General features: G+C 39.9%; 1 protein-coding gene across 5 annotated transcripts in view; it reads right to left on the reverse strand.

Moving 5' to 3' along the window:
• ARIH2 (ariadne RBR E3 ubiquitin protein ligase 2) overlaps nt 1-17,970 on the reverse strand; it is a 49,176-nt gene that overhangs the window by 24,221 nt on the left and 6,985 nt on the right. For 2 of the 5 annotated variants that reach the window (XM_070493062.1, XM_070493063.1), the window contains exon 4: nt 4,600-4,645. The exons of the other annotated variants lie outside the window; for them this stretch is intronic. In XM_070493062.1, coding sequence (XP_070349163.1) covers nt 4,600-4,638 — 39 coding nt within the window. In that variant the 5' untranslated portion in view covers nt 4,639-4,645. The remainder of the gene's footprint in view (nt 1-4,599; nt 4,646-17,970) is intronic. 5 annotated transcript variants of the gene reach the window in all.

Consider the following 17,970-nt stretch of genomic DNA (forward strand, 5'->3'; position numbering starts at 1 on the left):
TAAACAAAATATATTTTAATATTTTATTTAACCTAATATATCTAAAATATTATTTAAACATGCAATCCACAAAAAATTATTAATGAACTTACATCTTTTTTTCCATCTAAGTCTTCAAAATCCATTGCATATTTTAGAATTATAGCACATACCAATTCAAACTGGCCACATTTCAAATGCCCAATGGTTATATGTGATCACAGCTACCATACTGGACAACACAGCTATAGACTGAACACAGCAATCAAAATTAAAGCAGGGTGTTCTTTTTTGAGACAAACTAATAGTTGATCGTAAAATCTGTGGAAATGTAAAGGACCCAGAATATCCAAAGTAATCTTGAAAGAGAAGAGCAAAGTTGGAGGACTTACACCATCCTACTTCAAGACTTACTCTAAAGCTACACTATTCAAGACAGTGAGGTACTGGCTTAAGGACAGACATACAGATCAATGAAACAGAAGAGAGTCCAGACGTAAACTCATACATTTATGGTTAATTTTGAACAAGGTGCCATAGTAATTCAATGGAGGAAAAGGATAGTCTTTTCAACAAATGGTTCTGAAATAACTGAACATCATTATATAAAAAACAAAACACAGAACTTAGATGCTTACTTCATACCATAAAAAATTAACTCAAAAGTGTTGACAGATTTTGAATGTAAAACTGAAAACTATAAAACTTCTAGAAGAAAATCTTTGTGACCTTGATTTAGGCAAAGATTTCTTAACGACAATGAAAGCACAATCCTTAAAAGAAAAAAACTGACAAATCAGACTTCATCAAAATTAAACTTTTACTCTTCGAAGACATTATTAAGGAAATGGAAGAGACAAGCCACAGACTGGGAAAAAATAACTGCAAATCATATATCTGATATAGGATTTAATTCAGAATATATAAAGAACTCATGCAACTCAATAATAAAACCTAATTTTTTTAAATGGGCAAAGGATTTGGACACTTCACCAAAAAAAGTTATGACTATCAAATAAGCACAAGAAAAGATTCTCAACATCAATGGTCACTAGGGAAGTGCAAATTAAAACCACAGGAAACCACTTTACACTCAGTAGTATGATCATAACCCAAAAGACTGATGATCGAGTGCTAGCAAGGATACGGACAAACTGGTACCCTTATATAATACTGGTGGGAATGTAAAATAGTAGAATCACCTCAGAAAATAGCTTTGCAGTTTCTTAAAACATTAAACACACACTTACATATGACCTAGCAATCCCGCTCCTAGATATCTAGCCAAGAAAAATGAAAACTTATGTCCATATAAAATCCTGGACATAAATGGTCATAGCAGCATATTTCATGATAGCCCAAAACTGGAAACAACCCAAATGTCCATCAACTGACGAATGGTAAACAAAATGTGATATATCCATACAAAGGAAAATCATTATTCAGCAATGAAGAAGAAAGCACTACTGACATGATACAACATGGATGAACCTCAAAAACATTACGCTAAGTGAATGAAGCCAGACACAAAAGACTACATATTGAACTATTCCATTTACATGAAATTCCCAGAAAAGGCAAAACTATACAGACGGAAAGATGATCAGTAGTTGCCTGGGCCTGGGAGTGGGGACAGACTACAAATCGCTACGAGGGAATTTTTAGGATGATGAAAATGTTCTATAACTCGGATTGCGGTGATGGTTGCAGAGTCATTTAAATTTACTAAAATTCATCTAAAATGGGTGAATAATGGAATGTACCAATACTTCGATAAAGCTGTATAAAAATAAAATTGATGGATAAATGTATGATAAAGCAAATGTAGAAAAGGTCAGCAACCATATAATCTAGATGGTAGGTATGTGGATGCCCACTGTATAATTCTCTAAACTTCTTTGTATGTTTTAAAATTTTCATAATAGAAGTCAAGGAGGGAAAGTTTGCCAAATTTAATTCAATGGCAATCACTTGCATAAACAAATGTTTCAATAAACAAAGGGTTGACCCTTATACTTAGTGCATCAAATAGTTCACTCTGACCTTTTACTTACGCCTCAAAATGAAAAATTCCCCTTCAGAGTTTTAACACAGTTTTGACCAAAGATGATCTGTTTATACAATGCGAATTTTAGCATAAATAGATATAACTTCCACGTGGGTCTGCAATGCTGATAACTTCATAACACTCTCTCTGGCTCTCTCTCAACCTCCCAGACCAAATGTTCTTAGTGTTCCACTGGATGCTATGCTCCAAGTCTGTCAGCTCCTTAAATGTTGCTTATCCACAAGGCACAGCTCTTAGGCTTGCCTTCTTCGCACTCCCTGGCCTGTCTCTGAGCAATCACATTCGTGCCTAAGCCTTGGTCACTGTGAACATAGCCCCAAAGATAAGAACTCCTCTCTCACTTTCCCTGGGGCTGGGGAAGGGAGTGTGACTGATCAAGGTGAAGAGAGGGCAAATACAGCCGTGTCTCGACTAACAATGGGCATACATTCTGAGAAATGCATCGTTAGGCTATGTCATTGTGTGAACATCATAAAGTGTGCTTAACAAACCTACGTGGTATAGCCTACTACAAACCTAAGCTATATGGTACTAATCTTATGGGACCACTGTGGTATTTTTGGTCTGTTGTTTACTGAAACGTCACTATGCGGCGCGTGACTGTAGTGGTGTAAAGTTCATCAAAGACTGAAGGGTGCCCTCAAGTCTCTCGGTGAGAAGGCTTTCATAGAGTCAAAGACGGCGTCAGAGTAGAGACCAAGTGCAGTCCATCCTCCCCGCCTCTTTCCCCGTGTTCTCAAACCTGACCCACAATGAATCAGAAGCCTCTGGAGAGCTTTCCCTCCAGCTTGAAAGTACTGCGGGGTCCCTTCTGTTGTCATTTACCCTGGACACTGCTCTGCATTACCAATCCAATTTGGCTTTGTTTTGTCATTGCACTTACAATCTCAACTCTCAGATGGTTTCCAGATCTTTATTTTGGGAAGCACTTAAGTATATGCATGTCAAAAAGGACTTTGCTGCTGACCATCAGTATTTCCCAAAGGCCACAGGCAAACATCTCATGTCATCCTCTATAGTCTGTGTTTGGGACAGACACTTAAAAGATATTTCCCTGATACAGGACTTCAAAACATGTTTAGTAGTTACCACTTACGCACAGATACCTAAATTAGTAGACAGTTGCTGAGGAGTCAAGGTCTCCTTTCTGTTTTTTTAATAAAGAACGTAACGGGCCGGCCCGGTGGGGCAGTGGTTAAGTGCGCACGTTCTGCTTCGGCAGCCCGGGGTTCACCGGTTCGAATCCCGGGTGCGAACATGGCACTGCTTGGCAAGCCGTGCTGTGGCAGGCGTCCCACATATAAAGTAGAGGAAGATGGGCACGGATGTTAGCTCAGGGCCAGTCTTCCTCAGCAAAAAGAGAGGACTGGCAGATGTTAGCTCAGGGCTGAGCTTCCTCAAAAAAAAAAAGAACGTAGTAAATGTGCCGCACAATTCTATCCCTGCTTCACAAGTAGGGTTTGGAGGGTGTGCAGGGAGGGGAAAATCCAGGATATGGGCCACTGATGGTAAGATTTTTTCACAGAGACGTAATGAAGTGTATATGAATGCTTTAGCTGCTGTTACCAGCAAGCAGTTTCTGACATGGTTAACAGCCTACAAGTCTACAACCTCAGCATTTCATTAGATATTCAGGAGGCACTTTCTTCAATGATCTAAAGGGTTCAGAGACCAGAGAAATGAAAGAGTATAAACATCAAACTGTCAGCTTGGAATGGAGACCACCCTGATGATAGGATAAAACTTCTCAATCACTGTGTGGCCTCTGTCCCACTCACTACAAGGAGACAGCCTGCAGACTTTCAGGAGCTTATCCAAGGCAACTCCAGCAGCAATTTGGTTATCAACTTTTACTTTAGCAATTCTGTGACTTGCTGACCAGCTCTATGTTTCAACTTTATTGTATTTTCTCGATTAGGTCCCAAAGCAGAAAGCAGATTGAGATAAATAATTTTTCTAATCGCAGGGCTCCAAGTCCACCTAAAGTTTGTTAGTAAATGAGAGCCACAAATTTCTTTTCTGGTTTCCACCAAGCCCTTCCACCCCCCAAAAAAATTCAAGTAAGTCCCTAGAGAATTTTATATTAATCATTGGAACAAACATTTCTTGATCTCCTGACCACAAAGAACTTCAAACACCAGAGGGAGATAAATCCTGATACTGAAGGAAACAATAAGCACACATGACATTCTGGACCCTTTCTAATACACAGCCAACATCTATCTTTGGGAGAAATATTTTAAGAGTTTCAGGAAATTTAACAGTTATTACTCGACATCCCAGAGCACTTGCATAGTTTATACTTATTATTCAAAATAATGCATGGAACATGCTAATTTTATGTAAAGATCAAGGCACTGACAACAACACTTCTCCAAAGAAACCCATGAGTATGGTCAGTTGCTTCTTCACCTTTTTAGCCTCCTATTGCTGGTTCAACCTGTCCAACCCTTGGGGACAACTTAATAACATAGTTTGCAAATAGATTTTTCCCCCAGAAAAAAGAAATCCAGCAGCCCACCAAAACTGTCACCAGCCCTTCCCACACTTACCAGTGCCATAGGGAGGATGCAGCTGATGGCAGTGAGCATCAACGGCCTGAAAAAATACAGGTGGTAGTTTCAATTTTTATTTAGAATTCTTACTTGCCAACTGCCTGAAATCTTTTAAGGCTACACAAATGGGTGTCCATGCCTCAGCCTGTGTTAAGCCACTTCATGGTCCGATCACATTTGTCAACAAACACTAGTGGTCATTCACTAAAAAGCAGAGATGAAGGAAAGAAGTGAACTGTGGGTCAGCTTCTGGGCCTGGGGTACAAAGGGACATGATATAGGAAAACTAGCCCAAGGAGATCAAGATGGATGGATTCAGGTCTCTGGGAGTCAGGGGTGAGGCAAGAAGGTACTAAAGGGATAAGAGGAAGAAACACCATCAAAGCACAGAGACAAAGGAGTAGGTGAACACCAGCCTAGAATGGGGCAAAATCAGCAGCGGTGGTGGTAGCAGTAGGGTCCCAGAGGGCCTCTGACCTTAGTAGTGGGCCTTCACTTCTCCCATACTTCACACCTACATACTCTCAGCTTCTACAAGCTCAGCTCTCTGGCATCTGATTGTAACTATTTCCTTTCACTTTTTCTTTACAGGTTTCCATGAAGGGAGGGCTGACTTGTAATCGAGGCATCCACATGTTACGCATGCTTTTAAAAATCTGATTAATAAACACAAATTTGAAGATTTCTCTCCAGTCTAACCTTAATTCAGTCCTGTTATGGTCTCTGATCATTAAAATCAATACCAAAAAACCCCAAAGACCTCACTAAATGAAGTTATTTATGCAAATACAATAAAGCAAAAATATGAAAGCCATCATTCCTTGACCATAAGGGTACTTTTTTTGTGAAAAATTCCAAGCACCTACAAAAGTGAAGAGTATAATGAAACCCATATACCCATCACCCAGCTCCAACATCAATGAATGGCTAAGCCCACTGGACCTGTACCTCACCTATCACCTACCCTCTAGATTATTCTGAAATAAATCCCAGCCAGCATATCTTTTAGGGTACATTTCAATGAAAATCCTCTGCGAAGTACTTAGTACAAAAGACTGGTTACAACTCCTTTTAGAATTCTAACAGTTTTTCAGGGGGATGCCATATAGGCAGGATGACCAGAATGTCTATGAACCAAGGTCATGACCAGTAACTAGAACCAAAAAAAATGCAAGCAAGAGCTGCTATCTGATGAATTGCACATAGTAGGACTAAAAGCCAAGTCTCCTACCATGTACTTTCAGCTACAAGCCCATGTGGTCCAAAAATTATTTCAAATAATGCTTTGTCTCTTCCAGCTACTGCTACTATGAGGAAGCAAAGGAGAGGGAATATCAAATACTATCTGGCAATACAATCCAGGTACTCCCTCTTCTCCAGAGGACATCTGAGAGGTTAGCACATCTTACTGACAAAGCCACAGACTCCAACAGTATGTTTCAAAGCCAGAGAGATTGACTGCTGTCTTTAGCTATGCTCAAAACATATAACACTATTTTTATAACCTTTCTGTTCATGTAAAACTCCATCAGAATGGAAGCTCCTTCAGGGCAGAGATTTTTTAAAACAATTTCCTTCTCTGCCGTACCCAAGCACCTGGAACAACGCTTGGGGCAGTAGTAGGTCCTATATCCTAACACTAGCCTCTGCCTGTCCTATGGTGTAGTCTCAAGGCACTGTACATCCACACCCTCTTCCAGAGCCCAGGCAGGCATCAAGGTCTTCCAAGCTCTCAGGGTATGCAGAAAGAGGCCAGATACAGCACTTCTGAAGAAGGTTTTAAAAAAAAGGATGGAGAGTCAGCCCTGATGGCCTAGTGGCTGAAGTTCAGTGCTCACTGCTTCAGCAGCCCAGGTTCACTTCCCAGTCGCAGAACCACACCACATGTCTGTCAGTAGCCATGCCTTGGCAGTGGCTCACATAGAAGAACTAGAAAGACTTGCAACTAGGGATATACAACCACACACTGGGGCATTGGAGAAGGGAAAAAAAAAGGATGGAGGGCCAAGAGGTCTTTTGAGGGTTGCAGCAAGGGCAGAGATGCTGACAGGAGGTTTGAGGAGGCAAAAATCAAACATATGGGTTATGGAGAGGAGAAGGAAAGAATTCAGGCTGGAGTCTGGAAAAGCCACTTTGTTTTTCAATGGAGGAAGGTAATCAAACTGGTGCTTTTACTGGATATATCAGAAAAATATGAAAAGGAAGTAGGAAAAAAGTTTTACTTCCTCTTCTCTCATCATTCTAAAAAATGAGGGGGCAGAAACTAAAGGCAAAGAGATCTTTACTTTTTTTATGGTAGAGGTCAAACTATTTTTTCCTCATCTCTCTCAGCAGCTATCTAAAAGTCAAAACAACAAGACACTACTCAGAAAACACTTGTTTATTGGGAATCAACAAATTCTTAACCTATCCCAATTACCAACAAACAAAAAAAATCAAATGGTCAATAAAAAGCATTTTGATAAAAAGGAACAACACCTGACATCCCATTTCTCCCCACTTACCAGCCCCCTGCCCGGATCGTCCCAGTCTTCCTATTCCCGAGAAATCTCTACCAGTCATTTGTCTAGGTTCTTCCAGTTGTTATGAACATCAGTGAGTATGCCCATAATTCTCTATCAGACTTAGTTTATTAAAAACACTCCCCCATTTTCCCCATTCCAAATCCCTACTTTTTTTATAATTAAATCATTATTTTCAGTTCCTCTATCAGTTACCTTCATAACTTTGAGATATTATTTACAGGATGAGAATTTCATTTTCTTCCTTGTGCTTCCAATGTCACTTCCCTTGGGCCACTCAGAGGAGAATGTTCATACATTAGGCACAAATACATTATTTGGTCACCACCAATTACACTGTGCCACATGTTTGCTTTATATTTGGTTCGTAATTTTTTGTGTGTAGTTTTTCTGCTTTGCATGGGAATTCTAATTCCCTCGCCCCTGGAAAAGAGTTCTATGGTTTCTTCATTGTATCCCAATTCCAGCTTCTTCATTCTACCTATTGCTTGGAATCTACCCCCTTCCTATTCCTGAAGAAATTTTTCTTGGATCCCATCAAAATTTTCTTCAAACTTGGGCTGACTGCTCTCCAGGTCTGTTGTACAGTGACATCACAAGGCTTTTCAATGAACTACTAGATTAGTTCAACCATTTCTTGAATTCTTTATTTTCCTCTTTTATGATTTTTATCTGCAAGTAGCCACTTTAGAAAAAGTAAAAGGGAAGTAAGTTTCGGGAGCCCATCATGTCTAAAAATGAGTTTACTTTTCAATGACAGGATTCTAGGTTCAAAACCACTTTCCCTCAGGACTTTGAAGACCATTGCTCCACTGTCTTCTGGTTGTCACTGTTGCTGACGAGACATCTGATTTCCATCTCTTTTAGAAGATGTGATATATCTTTACAGAAACTTTTAGGGTTTTCTGTCTATCCTTATTTTTCTGAAATTTCAGTGACAATTCTAGCAGTGGATCTTTCTTTATTCTTCTGGGCAATGAGTAGACTATTTCAATACGAAGACTGCTCCTCCTTTAGCTCCTGGAAAATTTCCTCTCCTTATACTTTAAGTATTTTCCTCCTTTCAATGTTTTACTTTCACTCCCCAGAAATTCTAGTATACATTGGATCTCTGGATTGATCCTCTAATGTCTTTTTTATTGCATACATCTTTTTGCCTGTATTTTGGCTTTACATTGAGAGATTTTCTTGATTTTATCTTCTGATCTATCTATGGAATATATTTTAACTTGCAAACCTATAATTCACTCTACAAGCTTTTTTATTTTGATTGTTTATTCCTGATGGCATCTCTGATTGTTTTATGGATGCCACATCTTTTTGAATATCTTGGAGAATACTGAATAGTGTGCTTTTAAAAACAAGCAAAATTATCTACTGGTCTGTTTCAACTAAGGTCCATTTTTCTCTTTCTCTTTCATTTTGCATGTTTTCCTCAAAGGTCTGGAGATTCTTGGTTAGCCACTCACATTTAAAAAACAAAAGGGTCTTGGGGCTGGCCTGATGGCGCAGTGGTTAAGTTTGCACGTTCCGATTCTCGGCGCCCTGGGGTTCGCCCGTTCAGACCTCGGATGCGGACATGGCACCACTTGGTAAAAGCCACTCTGTGGTAGGCATCCCACGTATAAAATAGAGGAAGATGGGCATGGATGTTAGCTCAGGACCAGTCTTCCTCAGCAAAAAGAGGAGGATTGGCAGTAGTTAGCTCAGGGCTAATCTTCCCCAAAAAACAAAAAAAAAACAAAGGGTCACCAAAAAAAGGAATGAAGTACTGATACATGCTACAACTTGGATGAACCTCAAAAACATTATGCTAAGTGAAAGTGACCAGACACAAAAGGTCATATATTGCATGATTCCATTTATATGATATATAAAGAACAGGTAAATCCCTAGAGACAGAAAGCAGACTAGTGGTTGGCAGGGGCTGGGAGGCGCAGAGAGTAACTGCTTAATGGGTACCAGGTTTCCTTTTGGGGTAACGAAAAGGTTTTGGAACTAGATGGAGATGATGGTTGCACAACATTGTGAATACATGCCATGAACTGTATACTTTAAAATGGCTAATTTTATGTGAATATTACAATTTTTAAAAGGGGGAACAAGAAAATGAATCCTAACTCTATACATGGACAGAATCTGTCAATTGACAGGCTTTTCTTCAGGGTGATCAATCAGTGGCAGCTATTACTCAAGACTTGAGGGCTCCCAAAATGACAAATGAGGTCAGCCAAATCCCACACTCTCTAAGGTCCCTATTTCTCTCCAGGTTATTCTACTTAATAATAAGCTGATTATTTTGCCTAGAGGCCAAGCAGAGGTAGGGTTGTATTCTACATATAGACTTTTAATTAATCCCCCCATTTGCAGTGCACTTATCTCTTCCAGCCTTTGTCAGCAAAATCAGAGCCCATAGCCTCTTCAAAGATCTGCTGGACAAACTGGCTCCCATGTGCAATGATGTCCCCACATGCCACTACCCTCCTTGTTCTCTTTGTTATTATGAGTTTATTACATGTATATGTCTTTACTTTCAATTCCATATTTAAAAATGGAAGAGCATCCCCATATTTACCTTGCACTCTTTAATAATCTTTATCCTTGCCCTCCTCAACTCTCCAGGCAACCACAGATTTACTTTTCTTTACAACAGATTAGTTTGCATTTTATACAATTTTATATGATTGAAATCAGAAAGTGTTTATTCTTTTCTCCCCCTGAGTTCCATCATGGAGCATACTTATTTTTAGATTTATCGATGATCCTTATATCAAAGTTCACTCTTTTAATATTGCTGAGAAGTATGCTGTTCTATGGGCATGCCACTATTTGTTCATTCATCTGTTTGTGGATATGTGAGTTGTTTCCAGTTTTTGGCTATTGCAAATAAAACTGCTACAGACATCTGAACACCAAACAAAAGCAAATGGAGGGGGAACAAAGGTATGTGAGGGCAGCCAACTATCTTGAAGCAGAAGCCAATGCTAACAAGCTGGCAAAAAAGATGTGACATGTTCTACCACAGTGTCATAAAACTCAAAACTTTTAAAACATTCACATCGTATTTATGATTGCAGATACTATTAGTCACTTTTATACCTACTCATTATTAATATGTACACGAACCCACTTTTATCTTGATAATCAATGAAATACGAAGTTACACTGAGATATCAAAAATATCAGAGGAAACTTATCCAACTTGCCAGTATAGTTGGGTAGTTTATATCCTACTCCCACGCTGGTTACAAAACTAGTACACTCTGAATGTTGGATACAGTCTTTCGGCAGCCAAAGAAAGGACACACTCCTCTCTCCTCACTTCTGATAACCTGAATCATTTCACAATTTTTTCTTTTTGTACTTGTACATGAATATAATGTAAAATACCTTGCTTCACCTCTCAAGACTCTCTTTCAATACATCTGCATGAAGTTCAGGCTTCCTATGAGAACTGCCAAAACTAATTCTGACATGAACCCCAAAGCAGGAACCACACATCCAATAGGTATATACTATCTCTACTTCAGAGTCAGCTGGCTTCTTGGAAGCCCTTTGAGAAGCATGTCCTTTATTTACAAATGGGGGCATACAGAAGTAGAGCTTTGAGGTTAAATTCTCAACTTTTGCATTTATTGACCTGGGCTTAGTCAGATCAACAACAAGCAACACTTACTGAGTATAAACATAACCAGGTATTTTTACTGGGTGCTGTTGTACAAAGAAAAAATGTGGTCCTTTATCTCAAAGAGTTCAAGCCCTGGCTCACAAACAACTAATTTCCAATCAGCATTAAGTACATACCAAGAAACAAGCTCACAGTGATACAAAGACAAAAGTGTCCAACTCTGCCTGGAGACCAGAGAGGGCTTCATGGGAAAAAGGATTCAAGAGAAAAATCCTCAGCTTCCAGCTTGGTGGATGGTGGTATCACTAATTAAGAGAGAGAATCCAGGAAGCTAAGTTTGATGGCACTGGAGTTATTTCTTGTAAAAGGAGGAAAGGTGATCTACAGACCCCAGAAAATGATGGTAAGAGCATTGAAGAGACCAGTCAAAGCCTAAAATAAGAGATAAAGGAATGAGAGTGGGTAGAACATGTACTGGCCAGGAAAGAAACTGCTAGTCAAACAGAGCAACGTTCCCATATAAGAGACTACTCTTTGTTCTCCTGTTAAAATTTCCAAATGAACCTCTCATCCTGCCTGTATTTTTCTCTATTTATGGTCGATAACTTGTGGTTATCACAGTAAAACTATTTCATATTTATAAATGTTCATGATAGTTCAAAGAAAAGGAAACACAACATAAGCTTCAAATTCTGACAGTTCATGTCAGTTTAAGTAATCAAGCCACAGGGCAGACACATTTCAGGAAAAGCAAGATGAGAAGCTTCCTGATGTCTCACTCTGTAATTTTCTTAAATCTTTCATATAACTCTTTTCTCTTTTGGGCAGAAAAATCTAATCCTTTAAATTTTTCCTAGAGCAATAGGGGCAAATACAAAATTAGAAAAAAAGAGAGACCGAGAGATTGGGACAGAGCAAAAGTTATAGAAAACTAAGGGGAGCCTCAATAACAAAAATCCCAAAATCAACTAAGCACTTCATTAAGGAGTGCTGTCAATGCAGGCACAAGATCAAACGTTGCAGTCGTCCAGAAATGTAGGAACAAGAGACAGGCTATACTCCCTTGTATCCTTTTCCTGGTCCCAACTCAAAATTCATTGTGTGTTATTTTTACTTTTCATATCAGTGGGCCCCAGAAGAAGGGCACCAGAGGCTCTGGATGAAGGCAAAAGAATTCAAAGTACATGACCCAATTACCACAGGCACACTCAGAGGCTCCAGTCAGTAATACATTACCCAGAACCTTCCTTGACATGGCTCCTCCCCTATGACTCAAAAGCACAATCTTAAGAATGTGTTTAAGGAACAACAGCAAACATGTGAAAGCAACATTCCCATTGTTCAACTCTTGCCCTGCCTCCATCATGACCAAGCATTTGTTTCAACACTCATGTGCCAGGCACTTTATAAGCATTATCTTATTTAATGCTGTGAAGGAGGTATAATAATCATTATTTTACAGATGAGGAAACTTAAGCTTAGACATGTTGAGGAACTTGCCCAAGGTCACACTATATTAAATGGCAGAAAAGGGACTGGAACCTAATCATTTGGCCACTAGCCCAGGCTCTAGGGAAGGCCCAACAGATACAAAGGCCACATTCATGAAAATGCTCACAGCAATATAACCAGTCCCCAACAACTGTAACATGAAAGTACTCATCTAAATGCCCAACAGGGAAAGCTTGAGCAAATTATGGTTCAAGAACAAGATGGTATACTATACAACATATTTTTTTTTTTGAGGAAAATTAGCCCTGAGCTAACATCTGATGCCAATCCACCTCTTTTTGCGAGGAAGGCTGGCCCTGAGCTAACATCTGTGCCCATCTTCCTCTACTTTACATGTGGGATGCCTGCCACAGCAATGGCTTGCCAAGCAGTGCCATGTCTGCACCCAGGATCCGAACCGGCAAACCCTGGGCCGCCAAAGAGGAATGTGCAAACTTAACCGCTGCCCACCGGGCCAGCCCCCTAGTATACAACCTTTTAAAGTAATTTATGAAGATGAAGTAAAAACAGGGGGAAATGTTTGAAATACACATGAAAAAAGCAGAATATATAAATACAAGTACATAATGATTACTGGAATGTAATGTCGACCAGGGCAGGAGTTTTTGTCTATTTTATTTATAGCTATTTTTCCAGTGCCTGGCACATGGTAGGTGCTCAATAAATATTAGCTGAATGGATGAATGAATTGTAGCACAGCAATATTATGTATGAATATGGAAAAGACCTGAAGGATAATAAGCAAGGAAGAACACTTTTATTTTAGGTTAATGGAATTATGAATGATATTTTTAATACTGTAGTAACATCTCAATAATAAAAATTTAAATATAAATACATTCAGCATTAGGACACAAACGTGGGATTAGAATTACCCCATGATTACACAGTTTACATGGTTCCTAAGGTAGTGTGAAAGCACAACGAACAAACTAGAAGGAAAGCTGGCATTGAATCTGATGAAGAGCTTCATTTCTGGAAGGCAGTGAGCATGTTGTGTGGGGTGCCAGGTACACAGTGAGCACACAAAGTCAATGATGACAATAACCTTTCTAAGCTGGCAAGATAGAGACAACTCTAGCACCAGTTGTACTTAGGCAATTCTCACTGTCACGCTGGACATTTCTCATGTCCCTTTTAAAAATAAATTTATACATCAGTAAAACACATCAGACTTTCAGACTGAAGCATCATGAAGTATGTCAACACATCCACTAACAATCAACTATTTGAAACACAGGAATTTAATGTAGATTCTACTGAGATACAGGCACGCAAAGAAACCTGACATCAGATCATAAAAATAGAAATCTGATGGCTGCTTGGCACACAAACACTCAGTGTTACTAGGCCCAGCTTGAAGATACTTTCCCATGAATAGTAACCAAAAAAAACCAGCCCATTACTTGGTAAATTAATGAGTATATAAATAAAAAGAAAATGGTCTTAAAATTCAGCAATACTAGGATACAATAAAGTTGATTTAATAAATAAAAGTAGTCTTTTCCAGATATTACACAAAAACCTAGTGCCACTTAAGAGAAAGGCTAAATATAAGGTATTTTGTGCTAAGAACATCAATTGCTCATGTTACAAGTGACAAATGCATAGAAACCAGCTTGTTTTAAACATGGGACTATAAAGATTTCTGCACTTAAAGTCAAAAGCCCTAAAAACTCATGATGATTCATTCACAAAGGGGAAAAATGATCCACAGAAGAAGATTCTTAAGAGATTTTCCAGCCAGTTTGCTGAATAGCAAACACTATATTTGGCAACAAATTCAAGCAAGAGGGTGGCAGCATAGTGTTCCAGGGAACATATTCCCAGCTCTATTACAGTTAATACAGCAATTCATAAAGCAAAAAGAATTACAGTAAAAACACTCATAATAACCAGCTTATTTCTCCAACTCTATCTGAGGAACACTAGGCTTGAGAAGTGAGCAGCACAGTTTAGCACTGAAGAAGTTTAAAAAAATCTATTCCTTTACCCTAATAGTCGACACCTCAAGGTGCATTCATGATCCTCCACATTTTATTCCTTTTTACCTGTACATCTTAGTCTCCCACTCCAGCCCAGATGGTAACTTTCCTACCCCCATGCTTAATCAACCATGGCCTGGACTTCTGTTACCTGCACTACCACTCTACCCCACCTTCAAGATTCTCTTGTCAGCACAAAGCTCAGATAGCTCACCATAGCTCCATGGACTAGATCCAGCCCAAAGTAGTCCATTTCTTCTCCCTTCTTAAGCACTGGGTAGGGCCCTGAGCAAAATTCCACCTCTCCTGCCCACACCCCTAACATGCTGCTGAGAGAAGCACACAATGCCGGAGACACTACCGGCTCATCATCAATGAAAGCCAGTCTGGGCTCTATCTGGGGCTCCACCAGGGCTGAGCCCCTTCCCAAGCAGCTTGATAGCAAATGCCTCATGAGTTTCATGGAACAGTAGTAAGAGGAGTCAATGAGTGACAAATTTCTTCTTGGCTAACCACTGCACATTTTGCAATAAAAATGCCTGTTAATACTAGAAAGGACCTCTCTCATCTATAGTAACAATAAAATAACCTTTGTATAAGTTTCATATAAAAACATAGTGTGTAAAAAAGGTAACTTTATGGGGCTGGCCCAGTGACATAGTGGTTAAGTTTGCACGCTCTGCTTCAGCGGCCTGGGGTTCGCAAGTTCTGACCCCAGGCGTGGACCTAGCACCACTCATCAAGTCACACTGTAGCAGCGTTCTACATAAAACAGAGGAAGACTGGCACAGATGTTAGCTCACCGACAATCTTCCTCAAGCAAAAAGAGGAGGATCAGCAACAGATGTTGGCTCAGGGCCAGTCTTCATCAAAAAAAAGAGATTTGTTTTCTTTAAAGACTCATATATGATCACTAAAAATATTCATCAGAGATTTTCCCCGTCCTATGACAATACCTCACTTGGCAATTATCTCATCTCTCATGACTATTACATTTGTGTAGGATGATAGCTCATTCTCAAAACAATGCTTCTGTTTTGCCATTATTTGAACACCAGTAGTTTCCCCCCAGTAACAGATACGTATTTTTTCTTTTGTCTATCCCCAACCCTTGATCTGATTTTCGTGGGCACTTTGCTTTCTCAATTAATGATCTTACTCATGGACTGGTCCCAGAACTCATACAGGAAGTTACCCTCTGATACCAGGGGCCCTCACTAAACCAAATGCCCAGTGTCCCAGACAACTGGGATTTTTCTATTTAAGAGACTTCAAACACCAAAAGGCAATACAAGGCTTAACTTTATACTAGACTGGCTCATCCACAGGCAACTGCCAGAACACAAGTAACAAAGACATAAATATCACTGCAAAATTCAAGCCACTCCTCAAACTCAGCTTTTGTTCATAGACAGCTATTCATAAGGCTATAATTTTATACTACATACATGTCACATTTCCTACTAACCAAATAGTATCTAAATCATATGAAAGAATTAAATATCTCAGGGGCTGGCCCTGTGGCCGAATGGTTAGGTTCACGAGCTCTGCTTCAGTGGCCCAGGGTTTGCTGGTTCAGATCCTGGGTGTGGACCTAGCACTGCTCATCAGGCCATGCTGAGGTGGCATCCCACACAGAAGAACTAGAAGGAGCTACAACTGGGATCTACAACCATGTACTGGAGGGCTTTGGGGAGGGGAAAAAAAAAAGAGGAAGATTGGCAACAGATATTAGCTCAAGGCCAATCTTCCTCACCAAAAAGAAAAAGTATAACTTTAAAAATAAATAAATATCTCAACAGGTCAGAGTGGTGCAAACAGCACCGTGACTAATGTGGGAAATCAGCAGCAATGTGGGTGACGACTATTGATCTCCACTCTCAGAGACACATGCAACAGGGGAGCTAGAGTAACCAAAACACCTGTGAAAACCATTCTATAAACTCAGCACTTAAATTCTTCCCTCCCGTCTCAAAAACTATTAATTACAGGGGCCGGCCCCATGGCGTAGTGGTTAAGTTCAGCATGCTCCACTTTGACAGCTGGGTTCACGGATTCGGATCTTGGGTGTGGACCTACACTACTCATCAGCCATGCTGTGGTGGTGACCCACACAGAAACAGAGGAAGACTGGCACAGATGTTAACTCAAGGCCAATCTTCTCCAGCAAAAAATATATATATGTATTAATTACAATAATAAGAACAATGCTAGTTTTTAGCCAGCCTGGAAGAGGAAGATTGTGTGTGATTCCTTCCTCTTTACTCTTAAACAAGTTGTTTCTGCCTAGCCTCTTTGGTCAAATTTCTGAACTGGTTAAAACGCCACTGAGTCCCTTTATGTGCAGCCAAGCCACCAAAACAGTCAAGATCCTTACTACCTAGCCCCAGAAAGGAAATGGTGTTAACATGCTCCTGAGTGAGGTCTAGGAAGGGGAAAAAAAAATCTACCTTCTACCACATCTGGATTTTTGTGGATTATTTTCCTCTTTGCCCCATTTTTCTCTTTAACCTTTTCCTGTGTTTCAACTTTCTTCCATCTCTTCTTATTCCTTCATCTCTATTCCAAGTTCTTTTTGCTCCTTCTCTTCATGGTCTTGAGGTCCAGAATAACGCCCTTTCATGACAGTAGAGAAGGATGTACAGCAGGGACTAGGGAATCTAGCATCAGCTGCTGTCATCAATAGTCAACAAAATCCACAAATATCCAAGAAATAATTCAATACCCACTACAGATGAATCACTGTGACAGGAATGATGGGGGAGACAAGGTATAAAGTAGTTTCTGCCCTCCACGAATTGACAATCTAGTTGAGAGATTATGCAAAAATATGTAAAAAGGTAAAACAACAGAAAGTAGTCAGAAGACTACAGTATATGATCTAAGACACACGGGCTGTAATATTTGGGCACTAAGACCAAAAGAGGACCCAACCAGTGTGTCCTAGGGGATCTCGAGGAGACTCACCTAGGGAAAGCACAAGATAGACTCTAGGCGCCAGCCCAGTGCACAGAGGTTAAGTGCACACGTTCCACTTCGGTGCCCGGGGTTTGCCAGTTGGGATCCCGGGAGCGGACATGGCACTGCTTGGCAAGCCATGCTGTGGCAGGCATCCCACATATAGAGTAGAGGAAGATGGGCAGGGATGTTAGCTCAGGGCCAGTCTTCCTCAGCAAAAAGAGGAGGATTGGCAGCAGATGTTAGCTCAGGGCTAATCTTCCTCAAAAAGTAAAATAAAATAAAAAGATAGACTCTAAAGGAGACCTTAGGGGACTAAAAAGTGAGGAGGTGAAGGAAAGCCTTTCCAGGGGGCTGATCATATGTCAGCCTAATAAGAGGGAAGAATGTAAAATGGTACATTTTATGTTATATATATTTTACCACAATTTAAAAAAAAAAAAAGGAAGAAGGACAGATGCCTGGGGCCCTGAGCCATCTCTAGCAGGGTAGGAAAGTCAGCACAGAGGCCTTGACAAACTAAGAATTCCTATACATAGATAGGAACATCTTGATGAAGTTAGTCAATTGATACTATCCAGCCCATAGCCACACATCTGACAATACCTTTTCTAATCTTAATTACCAACACTGTGTATAACCTGGCAATATGGTTAAAGCAAAAGAAACTAGTTGACCAGAGAAAGAGAGGTGTACATAGTAAGGAAGGAAGAGACCTGATGCCTCTTTTCTACCAGGGAAATGCCTTCTGGGGCAGAGGTCC

This window comes from Equus asinus, chromosome 21, assembly GCF_041296235.1.
Source record: "Equus asinus isolate D_3611 breed Donkey chromosome 21, EquAss-T2T_v2, whole genome shotgun sequence".
NCBI classification, from domain to species: Eukaryota; Metazoa; Chordata; class Mammalia; order Perissodactyla; family Equidae; genus Equus; species Equus asinus.